Below are 14,511 nucleotides of genomic sequence, written 5' to 3' on the forward strand. Positions count from 1 at the left end.
CAATGTATACATGAGGTACAGAGCTCAGGGAAACATCCCTTAACAATCACCTATTAAAATTGCTTTTAGTCAGAGAGTTTCCTTTGTTTGATAGGGTATTAATAAACCTTATTTAAACCAAGCACTACCTGCTAGAAGGGAACTCGATGCTACCGCCATGCTCGGCAGCAAGCAGCCAGAGGTCACACATGCTTTTCCCAGCATTCATACTTAACCGTCGCGTTTTCGTACACTTGAAAATTTTCACTTTTCATTCAATCACAAAAAATAGATATCATCATTTAAAAATCTAAAAGCGTGATATATGTACTCCAGGAGTAATAATCTTTCGATTTAGGCAATAAACAATAATAGGAAACCACTGTATGTAGACAAAAAAATGATTGGGTGAAAGGAGCACCTGTGCATGGCATCAACAGTTTCATGTCTCGGTAGTTCACAGACACGGGACAACTATAGCTCACTTTGTAATCCACACAATCAAACAGGCTGTGACACTAACAAATTCAGATAAAAAGACACAGTACTCAAAATCACACCATGAATGACTTCATTGTGTGTTTCCGAAAAACCTGGTGAATTTCTAAAATCACTGCAGTGTGTTTCGAAGAGAATAACATTAGTGTCTCGTTTATGCATCCACATGGTCCATCAAAATGTTCCACATTGCCCAAATTGCGACTCATTCGCTGTTTCCAGCCAGTAGCAGTGGGTGTTTACACACATTGGATGCCATGGAAGTAAACAAGATTGAACTTTCTTTCACTCAATTGATGTAACCAATCATTCAGATATGAACTCTTCACTGTTATGAATGCTAAGTAGAATGAAACTTCATTTTTCCCCCTTGAAGGTATGCAATCTTGGTGTAAAAGAGTCGAAAACATGCCTTAAAACAAAAAGTATAAAAATACTACCTTTTTTTATTTTTTTAATTGAAAGCAGACTTATTAAGTTTAGACAGATTAAACTTCCCACTGAGAAATTTTAAAGAAAATAAAAGGTGGCCTTTTTTAGTAATAAATTTTTAAATAATGACTAATTTTTATTGTTTAAACAAGTCCTATTTGTTTATTATTGCTTCAAATGACTTGCAAGTTATTCCATAATGTGCATAAATGAATTCTCTTCAAAATGAAACTATAACCACTGCTTTATGGACCATGGTTCCTTAGTAATCAGCATTAATGTGATTTTTCATTTTTTACTCTGAGGCCTGACACCGCAATGTTCAAAGGACAGTAACTTAATGACGGTTCAGTTCTGAGCTGAGATAAAGGCATCATTATTCATCATAAGGATACTGCTTTCACATATATAAGTTTCAGAGAAATCGGTGATGGTCACCTGACATGATTTTGCACTATCTGCCTGATTTTAGATGAAATGGCCCTGCTCTTAATAAAAGGTTCCAAGAGGAACACATGCTGCAGGCATTTTGATGGTTGAGTTGTCCATCATCCGCAGGGCTGTTTGATGATAGGGTTTCCCCAGTCCAGCTTCCAGCCCTGAAGGTGAAGGACAACTTGACCATCTAGATGCTCGAAATAATGGAGAGCCAGACCCAGCTGTAAATCAGACAGCAATGTATTAATTAAATGGGCAATTCATTATTATTTTCACATACTATCTGAGCGACAAAGGGTTACGTTTGAAGAGCCCTCCACAAAGCACTCGAGCAGGTATCAGGTAACCATTGAAAATTCTCTGCCACTGTCTTTACTTGATCAAGAAAAACCAATCACTGATGACCAAGGAAGGTGAGAAGTGTGATCAGGTCAACATGAGTTTGCGACATCATCACCTCATCTATAAGGGTCAAGGCTCTCAAATTTCATTGAGAAAAAAGCACGAGAGATAGGGCGACACATGAAAAATAAAGAAAGGTCCCTTTACTTTTATAACTGTCAAAACTGACCATAAAATAAAATTGACAAAAGAGTCAATTCAATGAAGGTATTCTAAAAAGGAAAGATGATGTGGTTGAGCTAATTCTTCCATTCCTGGAACCAAGGAATTCCAACAATTGAGATGTGAAAGCATCTTAAGTCACCGGCTTTACTTTGGATGCCTGCCTGCAAACTGAGTGGGATGATCATGGCAGAGTCAGTGCATTTTAGGTACATATTTTCTTGAATCTGTCAATCTGACCTTTCTCAGCAATGACTAGATAAGGACCTACAGTCTTAATGGAGCTATACACTTCATCCAGCACCTCTCAAAATGAGCATAACGTGCCATATAGCATACTTTAAACAAATAAAATTGAAAATTATAAAGAAAAATAATCTAGGATTCATTTTTTCTGGCTGTGCAAGCCAACTTTGAGGGAGGCAATATATAGAACTTAAGAAGGTAGACTTATTCTCTCAATCAACATCTAGTAGCATGACGTTTTAAAATTGAATCATTTGATAGTCAAAAGTAAACTTACATTGCAATGATATTCGCCAAGGATAGCTTGAACGGATACAATACAGATCCACAAAGTACTGCCCATAGGAGTGGCTTCATAAATGGTTCAAGGATGTAAAATAAAGCTATGATTCCAGAAACGCATACTGCCATTAAGAACATAGCAATAGCATTATAAAGAGCATGCTTCAATGCTTTTTCATGCCCTTGAGGAATAAAATTAAGCATGGAGTCAAACGGTGAACGAAGATTATCCATTCCGAATGGAGTTGAGCGTCTCCTCATATTTTAGCAGCAATCATTTGCTCATTATTCTCCCCAAAGTAAACAGATAACACCTGCGAATGAAAACATACAAAATTAAGGCCAAATAATACAAAGTCGAAAAACGGGAGCGTAGAAGATCAAAGAACATTTTGGACACCGCGCGCGACAACAATTGGCAATGTCAAAAACATTTTGCCAATTCGATAAACGTATTCAATGAATTCAGTAATAATAATAATAATAATAATAATAATAATAATAATTTTTATTCACCGAACTGGCAATATACATTGCATGGTTTCGTCACTTTCGTAATAGAGAGAATAGTTAATAACTGTCAAAATAATTTACAACATCGTAACTCACGATTCCCCAAAACATTTACCTAATTGATTCGCAAAGCGTCAACCCGCGGAAATAATAATCCGCACTCAAACTTCACGTCAAAAATACCACACGCAACGAACAGTAGACATCAGAAGACATAATTTTGAACGTCCTGTGAAATGTGATTGCAGTACCGCAGTACCTGGCTGTCAGCAATACCAACCAACAAAAAGAAAAGAAATGAAATCATCATGTGATGCAACAGTTGCATTGGGAACAACTACGTTGAAATTGAAACAGTGGACACAGGATCCATCAAAATATTATCACATGAGTTCTACGCTAATTCTGACATTTTCCGCTACAAAAGACCACAAACTTGACAGAAATGAATAAACTCTTCTTACTTTCTGAACAATTTCCACTTCAAACGTTGAATATACAATGAGATACGTATAATGATGCTACTTTTACGTAAATCAAATAATTAACATACCTTTGACTTTGAATCGGAGTTAATCCTTCAAAGGATTTGCATTCCTCCTCAAACAAAAGTAAATTTTCTCATTTTCTCCGAATTCGAACTTCGTATTCATTTGTTGAAAGTTGCCTCAACGAGCCGTGTAATATAGGCCAGCTGATTGGTCGCTCGAGTTACTATATTCCTCAAGCGCACGGAAACTTGCTTTCGGGGGTTTTGGAAGTAATAATATTGAGATTTCTGGTAAAATCCGCTACGCACATTGGAAGTTCTATTTTAAATAACTTCAGAAAGTTATTTATTGCTGTTTAAACACAACATTTTGAACTGCGTCTTTGTTTGTAGCGCTATTTGAGGTATTTGCACGGACTTCTCTTGCTTCACGGTTTGTATTCTTTGTATTTTAGTTATTTTTCGTGGATAAGTTGTCGTTGTTTTGTAACTTTAAAATATATGATAATCTGGAGGCATTAAATACGTCTATAAATATTATTTCTGGTCATTGGTACATTAATCAGTAGTATTATGTGAAATATCGTCGTACTCAAAATGTTCAGTCATAGGTGACAATATTCCTTGTGTGTTAGCGTAGTTGTTTAAGTAGTTAGTTGTTGTGAGCAATGGTTAATTATTATCTTTGGACTCAGTATAAACTCTAACAAACTGGGACAGTCTTTTTTTCAGAAGTCGTTTATATTACTGTTGTTATGTTACTTGTTGTTCGAGGTCTGTTGTAGTGTTGTTGATGTTGTAAAATGTACCAAAACGATAGATTTCTAATTCGGTGTGTAAAAATTGTTGCCATTACCTAATAAGACTCGTAAGAATTGATTTTTTGTGTGTAAATTGTTCTAACGAGTTATTTTATTTTTCAGGAATATTGAAATGGAGACTTATATTGGGAAACAAGAAAATAAATGCAGTCTACTTGGCATCATGAAATGTTGTAAATGGTTTTATGCCTTTGCATTCAATGATGAGGAGAACAGTTGGAATTATTTTTTCTATAAATGTTTCCCAACTTGAATCAAGTAAGTATTCATTGATTGCTGTTTACTATATTAATGTTGTTTATCATTTTGTTTGTTTGGAATCATCATTCGGTGGTAATAATATGATACTGAAAAGCATATTGTTTTTAGTCCCTATGAAGGAGTGAATATGAAATACGTTAATTATGTGGATGTTTACCGTGTCATCTCTACTTTAGAAGTATTTATCATTAATTGAATAGAGTTTTAATTGATAGTGAACGAAATCAATTGTGTGCAGAGAGGAATCCCGTATTCTTTGATAAATTTCTTTGTCAATCAGACAATGAAGACAAATTCAATGTAATCGTGGCGCATTTAGTTAACGTTCGTCGACTATCTTACAGCGAAAGCGATATCCGTTGTCGGCGGCGTGTGCTTTCATTCTGTTCTTACCGGTTGGATGGGCGATATTGGATTTATATCAAAACCAGTGATAAGATCGTAAGTTGGACTTTATATCGTCTAGTTTATTTAACCATTAGTAATTATTGTTGTTAATCTACGAGTATTACTAGTAATAATAGTATTAGGCTTGATGCCGACTACGCATCAAGATGTCTGTCTGCTTGAGCCAATAGCGAATTCGGTTGCAGAGGGGTAGCTTGTATTGATGTCACTCCGCGCGCCGTGCTAAGCTATTGAGCGACTATTTTCTAAGTACATGTGGAGGGAAATTTGTGCCATTCTAGTCTGTTTTGTTGTTACTATATCGACACCTAAATAAATAAAATTATTATTTACGTTCCATGGTGAGACATTATTTTATCTTATTGCTTGGAAATTGTTGTGGGAAGTTCATTGGTGTATTGAGAAAGTAGTTCATGTGGTAGAGTCCTTGGGTTAGTCGTTTCCTCGTCGTTCTCACGAAGTGTGTGTCGTGCGCATTCTGGGATGTTCCGCCATTGTTGTTGGCTTTAAAATTTTTTGACGGAGGGAATGAGCTTAGGAACTGTTGTTTCTGCCTGCTAATGTTCGGAGATGGATTATTTTCCACAACGTTTTGTATTGTGAATTCAGGTAACTTTCCAGAAACCGTTTCGGTATGTGTATAATTATCACGCACCGTGTGCCCTAGTGTTTTTTTTTTCTTCCCTTGCATTGGCGATCTCGGCCAGTTTTGTTTCATCAGACAAAGGGCTTGGTCACGTGGGTGTTCATTATTGGAGTACTCACTACACTCGCTGTGTGTTTTTTGTATTCATGACTTAATGATACTTCATTTTTAATCGCATGACATTGATCGTATTTTTAAAAAATTACAATGTGCCTTCAAAAAAGTGGCCTTAGTAGTATATTATTATTGTTTTATTTTTTTTATTCATAGGTGTATGCTGTGATGAAGAAAAACATAGTTGCCGCAGTAATTTGGTGGTTGTAGTTACTTTGAAGAGGAGTTTGTGTCGGTAATTAGCTCACGACAACCATAAACAGCGTGTGATGGCAGTGCGCGCGCGATTAAACTTTTTCCGCCGGAAGTAGATCTGCGGTCTCATTCAAAAAAAAAGATTTTGGAGAAAATATGGAGAGTCGGAAAGTATCGTCGCCAGACCACATGATCAACACAGATGTTATTGTTGGTGTCCCTACAGTTAATACAAGCAGTATTATCGATTTTCTGTTTGCGAGCTTCTAGTAATTTTGAGTTTTCTTTAGTTATTCATAACCAAAGTAGGGAGTGATTTGAGGATTGCCAATGGAATGTGTTGCCTGTGCGTGTTTAAAATGATTTGCTTGCCATCGGTGCCCTGGAGGCTCGGACATCCCTGATGCCGTTGCTATGGCTCCGGCTCTAACCGAAGCCGGTCAATCACAGAACTTTGCCTTGACATCGTCGAACTGCTCTCCAATCGGCATAAGGAACGGTGGTAGTTTAGGTGTTGGGGCGTTGGAAGGAGAAGGTGGCCCCAGGGTTCGGAGGACCGATGGCCCAGGGGTGGTGAATGGTATAAACGAAGCATATGTAACGTGCAAAAGGTCATTGATCGGTGCTGATGGTAATGGAGTGGACGAAGCAGTTTTCGAGAATCTCACCACCTTGGCTATTGCCTCGGAACTGTTTAAGGTGAACAAGACATCAAACTCTGACGGGTCACATGTTGCAAATGGTCATGCGGAGAAATCTGTGAATGGTGGTGGAACGGAGGAACTTTGGAATACGTCCGGCATGTCCAGGAATATTCCCGAGGACACAGCAGGGGACGCCGATGGCACCGTCGAAACGGAATCTCTACCATTTTCCACGGACGACCTTGGGGATGTCCGGGACCTCTTGGAGGCTATTCAGGGAATGGAGAAAACTGAGGGTGCCGGAGGACAAGATCCATTTGCTACCGATCGCAAGTCTTCGGTTAAGCAACAAGACAACGGTAGGACGAATGAAGGGTCTATATTTTCATCCAACAACCATGATAGTACGACTGCTTTTGGCCTTCCGAATGGACCCGTAGGTGCGATGTACCCTGTCACAGACTTGGATTGTAACTTGTCAAGTGTTGATATGATATCAATGTGTGTTGTGGAGCTTCCTGGTGGTAATGCCAGTAATGGTATGAGCAGCGGTACTGGGGCGTTGTTGGAGTCAGGCTCCCTTGGGGTTGGGGGTAATCCTAGTCTGCTGGATGCCGGCAGCCTTGATTCTCAGTTGGCGTTAGATTCTCACTTGGCAGAGGATGGATTGTGTGTTTCTAGGGAAGCCCTCTCGGGGGAGAAGATGTGTGAAGTCCAGAGGAGGCAGGCGGAGGTGGAGCGTAAAATGGAAAGACTTCTGCGGCGGTTAGGAAAATTGCAGGCGAGGAGGATGGGTCGTCATGCCGCCGAGGAATTACGGGTTGTCGTAGAGCACGCGAAACAGTCTCTTGTCGGTATTACGGCTGGGAGCGCTGCCAGGGGAGTCTCGGGTCGCCGCTTGGACCCCCCTGAGTCCTCGACTTCGCAAGTCTCCACTGATGCGGACTCGCAGGCTCCGTTCCTCGCGTCCTACGTCCAGGACGTGGCATCAGATGCCGCGGCCGGCATTAGGATCGCTAACCCCACGAGTGCGGCGGCGGACGGCGACGCCCCGGGGCTCGAGGGTGCGGGGGAGACAGTAGTGAAGACTGAGGACGTGAGGAATCTGCCCACGGCCGCGCTCGAGTCCCTTGCTCTCAAGCTCGACCGTTCGGGGGCGGGCAAGCTGACCAAACGGTACTTCGGCTCTGGGTCTCCGCGGGCCCGGCTGGAGGAAGTGGTGGAGGTGGCGGTGGCGGCCGCGGAAGCCGGCGTCTCGAAGACCGAGGAGGTCCGCAGGAGGCAGCGGCGGCGGAGGAGGTTCGGGGAGTGGGGCATGGAGGAAGAGGAGAGCGAGGAGGAGGAGAGGAGACGTCGGAGAAGGCCGACGGGGGAGGAGGAAGAGGAGCGGCTGGAGGTGAAGAGGGACGGCGACGTGAAGGTTGTGGTAGTGAAACGAAGTGGCAGTGGGGGTTGGGGGTGCGGGCAGGCTACCAAGGAGGCGGAAGTGGAGGAAGCTTTCGGGAAGTTGGGTGCTCAGTTAAGGGTGGTGGAGAGAGGCATTGACTCTGATGCCACCGCGTCTAGCTCAGGAGCTGAGAGCGCCGATGAAACTGTGTCTGGATATTCCGCATCGGCCACCGGCACCTTGTCAATGTAAGTATATTTTTCATTTTTTTGCAGGGAAAACGTATACGTAGTGGCGTTCATCTGGAGCTTTTGCAATCGAATCACTGGTTTATCTTTCCATTGTAAACAGATGAGAGCCCTATCGTTGGATCCGTAATGTTTTCTTAGTACTATGTTATGCATGCATTGCTAATTTTGCTGTATGCTCTCAAATTTTCTCCTGTAGTGGAAGGGTGTGTGACTATATTAAGGATTATGTCTAGTGCTGGTCGTGTTTTCATGGCACTAGCCAAAGTCTTAGCATGCCGTGAGTTAGTACTCGATTTAATGCAGATCATCATATTTAAACTATACTATTTTGCGGTAAGCATTTTTGAATTCAGTCCACAAGTATTCTTAGCCAAATATTTCATTTTGACACATTCTAATGGTGTTAGGACCATATGGTATTTCCTATAATGGCTTATGGAAGCATGGCTCCTGCGACTTCTAGATGTTAAAACTCAGTTCCCGAGCACGATGCTTGTATGCACGAACTGAACATATTCTAATACGCATTTTGATGCATCTATTCAATTCAGGTGTTGAAAATTTGTTGTCTTTTGAGTGAATGTAAGGCAATCCCCGAAATGCGATAATGCGTAAGAGAGGAAAAGCAGTGTTGAAAGATAACTTTTGAATGTCTATTCCTGCCAAGGAATTAGTGTTCTTGAGTATTCGGTAGTCATAGGCCTCTATTACCTTCTCCTCCCTCCCAATTAACTCTATGCCATAAGCTGCGGTATCTTCCTGAAGATGATGATGTTTTTCTTATCCCAGGGTCGCTGGTTTGGAATTCCTAAGGATGTGTATTTGTTGTGGAAAGCCGTGCGGGAGAAACTTTGCGAGGGCATCTTACAATTTGAAAAGTTATCTCATATCCTGGTCGACCATAAAATTCACAAGTAAGGTGAAGGGTGTGGTTGACTAGACAGGAAATATTTGCGCATCATACTCTTTTTCTAGCGGTGTTAGTTTCCCAACCATAGTTCCAAGTTTATTATTGAACAACATCGGTTCACTTTATTTTGAAGTCCATCTGTGTATCCTATTCCCTCAATTTGCCTTGTAAAATTTATCGTGACAAAATGAATATGTTTAAATAAAAGTCTGGCCCGTGAATTAATGTTTCCGAATGATTGCCTATTCATTTTATTGAAGATCGTGGGAGTATTTTTCTATGCTTTCGGAGATTACTAATTCGTTGTCTACGTAAGTATTGATTTCCTCCTGCAGCGGTGAGCTAGCGGTAACTCCAGGGCTGTATTTTAACCTTTTCATTAATAAAAGAGACATGGACGTATGCAGGAAGAGAAAAACCTCTGAATATGTTTTACCCAAGTTTTTATTGAATGAGTTTAAGTCAGTAGTGTCATGCGTTACTCTTGTCTGTGAGCCTCTTGTGTTCTGGACGTGATTGAATTCGGTTAGCTAAACGTGATCATTGTACCGAGTATCACGTAGGGAAGAATTTTTCCTTAAATCAGCTATAATCAGTCATGTGTTACGTCCATAAGAACCTGTTCTAGGCTATGCTGATTAGCTTCGAGTACATTTATATTAAATGACGATGATCAGTGTGGTATGGAATACGGCGGATTGAGCGAATATTCTCTTTAATATAAATATTATAAGTATTATCGTTATTATGCGCATTATGTATGTCGGATGTTGTAGTCCCCGAAAGAAATTAGAAGTATGGCTGCGGAGGTAGTTGATATGTTGCCTGCTGTAGCAATAATGTGGGATTTTTAAAATGTTTAATGCAAAAATGTTTTAGTTCGTATTTTTCTAACCCCACTGACTTCTTGGAGCATCAGGACATACGTTTCTTTTTACATGACTGATTTTTATAGGTGTATTTTTTTTTTCATTTTATTGCACTAACTTTGGACACAGGTAAATGTCTCCAATGTGCTATGATATATTTCCCGTCTGTCAAAGCTGATGTGGTGACTTACTTATTACTTATTGGTGCACTTGATCAAATATGTGTCCCCTAAGCAAGCAATTCACTCGGGCAATGGCTCATCTGGTTCTAGTTTTCAGCGTCATGCCATGTGTAAGTCCATTCAAATTTTGATTTATTTTTACATATTCTTGTTGATAGTTAGGTAATTGTTCTAGGAACTCCTGACTTGCGTTGCATGGTTTTGCAATTATTCATTCCCTAATTGTTTTGTTTTCGCACTAGTATGTGTCCAACATGTATCTTTTGCTGTTTTCGTCCCGTTAGAATAAATTGGCGTCAAATAATCTTTTCATTTCGCAGGACTTGACTCCATTCGTGTTTGGGTGTTGGTGTAGTTATAGCCCCGTCGCTTGTAGCAAAAGCAGCATGTGTGATGGAAAGAGCATCAGAGTTTATCTTAATGTGGATGGATTATGTAATAAGGTTTTATTTTCATATTATCATTCGTTGCGTATGAGTTCATTTTCGATGATAATTGTGGTTTCCAGGGGAGCGTTCAGGTGCTAATCGGAGTTTGCCCAATTGCTTGGTTAAAATCTCGGCTGAGGCCTACAGTTACCCCAAAGAAAGATCCTCAAAGTACGAGGTGGCCCGGGGAAAGCAGCTGTCCCTTAAGTCCTAAATATGTGATTGTCACTAGATTATGGCTTAATCCATGATGAGCTCTACCTTAATATATTCACATCCTTTTGGGTCTTCGACTTAAGTGTCACCTCTTCTGCGTACGTTTGATAGTGCCCCTCCCCCATTGTTATACTTGAAGAGCATACTTGGACATAATGCCGCCAGATTTGGTGCCCTTTGTTCTACTTCTGTCAGGAATTCCCGTAGTCACAACCTCGTATCGCAGAGAATAATTCCCTGGCTGGCGTTTCCGCTTCATGTATTCGGGGGAGAGCGCGCTGTGTTGTTTTCTGCTCGCAGTTGCGAAACTGTTAGGTTGGCTGCGGCTGGGGCCTCACCCGCTGCCTCCTCTCGGCGTCGTTTGGCTCCCCTGCGGCGTGGGGGCGGGTCGAGTCGTGCTCGACGACGCACGCACCCCCCCTACCTCACCACCCTTTCCCCCTCCAAGTTCCCCTCACAGCTGTTCGCATCGGCGGCCGTGCGCTGGTGAATTGCGACCGTCTCGACGGCATGGCCGTCGTGGATGCAGCTTCTTCTTCTCTCATGCTTGCAGGTCAAAAGGTCCACCCTTTTACTTGGTCTATTCTTGATTTCCCGTTTCCTGTTGTTAATCGATTACCGCAGCGATTTATAGCGCTCGTCATCTAGAAGTTATGCTTAATTTTTACCCTGTGAGAACGCACCCTGTCTGATTCCTGACACCACGTGTTCAAAGCTAATTGTTATCGTTCAAGAATTATAGGGCCGTGATGAGTTGACTCGTATCAACATAATGCCCGCATTTTAAATATGGTTCTCTCATATAGATTGTATCTGAGTATAGTTTTTTTTTTATTTTAGAGATACTACATAGGGTGCATTATTTGGGTAATGCTGTTGACCTAACTGAAAAAAAATGTGTAATATTTTATTGGTAATGTAACTTCTTAGTCAATCAAGTTACAACGTATTAGGATCTCATATTATAAAAAATCCGCAAAAAGTGTATTGTTTACCCTTCTACCGAGCACCTTGAAGATGATTTGCAGTCGTGTTTTACACAATCATTTGAAATGCATCAGTGCTTCTGTCTGTTCACATTTTAAAAGCTGGATGTAGCAATATGAAATAGATGCGAATCGAAAGGATTGCTGAAGACCTGGACCCTGAATTCTTTTCTGCTGCTTCTTCTCGGACCGAGCCCTCAGGCGTAACACGATGGACTATCAATTGCCCTTTGTGTTGATGTAACACTTCCTGCTTAGGTTGGATTGGATTATTTTAGTATAGAATGGAATAACTCACCATGTAAGCCAAAATAATCTCAACCTTGTGGCTTCTCACGCTTACAGGCAAAACGTTGAATCTCGAAGTAAAAGCCAGGGAATTTTACTGTGACGCACAGTCCGTACATCTTTAACATATGTTTGGTCAAAGTTAATGAATTCTGAGATGGAGATCAACTATTTGAATAATGTCTGCTGGACGATGACTCTTAATGGGACTATTTTGGGTTGTCCCTCATGAGGATGAGGAGGTAGCTACTAGCTGAATGAGTATGGCGCGAATGCTGGGCTCATGAGATGGGAGTAATTTTCCGTCATTGTTGTTGGGGACTTGACTTGCAAGTATTGATTCGAAGTGCCTTTTGCAGCTTGTCCGTTCAATAATGAAGCCATATTTTATCTCCCCGCCGCTATATTTTCGTATGTAATCGCGCTTGCTGTTTAAATCATTCATCTGTGATACATTTCCGGGCCTCATGAAGTCTGTATTGAGGTCCCTTCCGCCGGCCTTTTCCTTCCTTCCTCAATTTGCGAGGGGAATGATACTATTTCTTTCACTACATCTATTCTATATCTACATCATCTCTGGTTTAATATGGGAGTGGATGACGTAATGCGAAAATAGCAATGACGTATATTTTCGTTAAATAGTTACATAGTGTAAATTCACATTCATAGTGTTTGCAAAATAAACGTTGATTTAAACTGGTTAGATATTAGTTATGGTCTCGTCTAGGATGTTTTGGTAACGGGTAAACCATTGAGAAAAATTTTACTTTATTTTCGGTGCTATCGCAATGATATTTCCACGTACATGGCTGGGGCTAGGTCTCACCAATCATGCGCTGCTCATTTTGATACCCCCGTCAAAAATCTTAAGAGGTGGGCTATCAGGGTATCATGTAGGTGTAGATACCGAAATATACACCGTGCCGCATAAATCCCTCGACGAGTTGAGTTGATTTGCTTATGACGTTGTTGGTTTAGGCAATTTACCATTGGGCAGATTACTTCTTGTATCGCAGAAGTTGCTCTCTTGCGTGTACACATAGTCCAAAAATACCACGAACAAGTGTTTACTGTCTTCAATCCCATTTGTTTTATAATCGTTATAAATATTTTAATCTTTGATATTCAGACTGCAATTTACAGTTTGTATGCTAATGCTTAGATTACTTAAAGGTTTGTCTGATCTTCGATTCTTTTAAATCTGGTCAAGATCGGTTTGACGTACCTCTCAGCTCGATTAGATTATTTCACTGTTCTTTTTAATATTGAATATTTTTCTTTCACAGAATGCTATTCAGGAGGCATAACTTTGTTTTGTTTAGAATTTTATTCAGAATAATACGTGGTTGTGCCCAGCTAGACGGATACTAATTGTCCTCAGCTAGCCCTTCAGTATTTTTGTTTCCGTTTTCTCTCTGCCATGCTGATTGTGAGTTGTGTCTGCATCCAATTTAGCTCATTACCTGAATGAATCGAAATTGTCCTCATTCCAATCGTCTTATCATTTGTTTCATTTACTGTCTTAGAAGTGTTTCTCTTAAAGCCCTTCTCATATAGCTGAAATCTTCGTATTGTTTATGTTTACAGCTTCCTGTACCGTATTATAGGACATTTTGTCTAATCTGTATAATTATGTGTCCCGTACTATTTTGTTTAATATCCAATGTTCCTTTATTCCTTGGAGAACGCCCTCTTCGTAATTTATTGACGATTTTTACTTTTGAGTCCATACTCATTGTCAGTCTAAAATATGAATGGGATACTTCCCTAGTGAGTAAGGCTCGGAGAGGCTGCGCGTTTAAATAGATTAAATTAGCGTTTCATTACCCATGGAAACTAGTGCTTCGTCTTCCTCCCTACTATATCTGTAGTTCCTTAAAGGGTTCCCAGTTTTGCGATAAACGGGAATGCAAAAACAATTATATTACTTCGGCGAGGATTTTAGAAATTTTTGTGTGCGCGCCTAGCTATAATGTCAAGTACAATGAGGTGTAACTGGAATATTAATTCATGCCTGGAGATGAATTCACCAATACCATATGCTCCTTTTGTACATGTTACAAAGTCATCAAATTAATGAGGGGTGGTTCGATGGCACTTACTAATTTTATACCGTATTTCATCTTTTTTGTGATTGAATCGCAATCCAACGTGGACGGATTTCTTTGCCGTGAAGGCCTTGTTGCTTTGTTAGAATAGGATTCTTTGTCGATGTGGAAATATCGCCAAAATCGCTAACTCCCCTTAGTTGGTTGTGTAAAACGCACTTGGACATATCTGCTGCTGACAGATCTCGTCATCTAATGACTTGCCACCTTGATGTTAGGCTTCATTTTTTTAGGATGGTTTCACTTTCTTTTCTCATGCTCTCTGCAGTCGGTCTTTCTTCTTGGGGGTGTTGTTGGACTTAAAATTTTATAAATGCTCATAATCGCGGGTGGGTGCCATGCATTTGGCAAATTG

General features: G+C 40.5%; 2 protein-coding genes across 4 annotated transcripts in view; one reads left to right on the forward strand and one right to left on the reverse strand.

Annotated features, from left to right (window-relative positions):
* The window catches only part of LOC124164071 (transmembrane protein 245), a 74,371-nt gene extending 70,501 nt beyond the window's left edge, over positions 1–3,870 (reverse strand). For all 3 annotated transcript variants that reach the window (XM_046541241.1, XM_046541242.1, XM_046541240.1), the window contains exons 1-2: positions 3,506–3,870; positions 2,435–2,753 (exon numbers count right to left, since the gene is read on the reverse strand). In XM_046541241.1, the coding sequence (XP_046397197.1) occupies positions 2,435–2,700 (266 nt within the window). In that variant the 5' untranslated portion in view covers positions 2,701–2,753; positions 3,506–3,870. The remainder of the gene's footprint in view (positions 1–2,434; positions 2,754–3,505) is intronic.
* Positions 3,871–5,178: 1,308 nt separating this feature from the next.
* The window catches only part of LOC124164072, a 97,611-nt gene continuing 88,278 nt past the window's right edge, over positions 5,179–14,511 (forward strand). The window contains exons 1-2 of the mRNA XM_046541244.1: positions 5,179–5,541; positions 5,849–8,166. Of these exons, the coding sequence (XP_046397200.1) occupies positions 6,302–8,166 (1,865 nt within the window). The 5' untranslated portion in view covers positions 5,179–5,541; positions 5,849–6,301. The remainder of the gene's footprint in view (positions 5,542–5,848; positions 8,167–14,511) is intronic.

Source organism: Ischnura elegans, chromosome 8 (assembly GCF_921293095.1).
Source record: "Ischnura elegans chromosome 8, ioIscEleg1.1, whole genome shotgun sequence".
Taxonomy (NCBI): domain Eukaryota; kingdom Metazoa; phylum Arthropoda; class Insecta; order Odonata; family Coenagrionidae; genus Ischnura; species Ischnura elegans.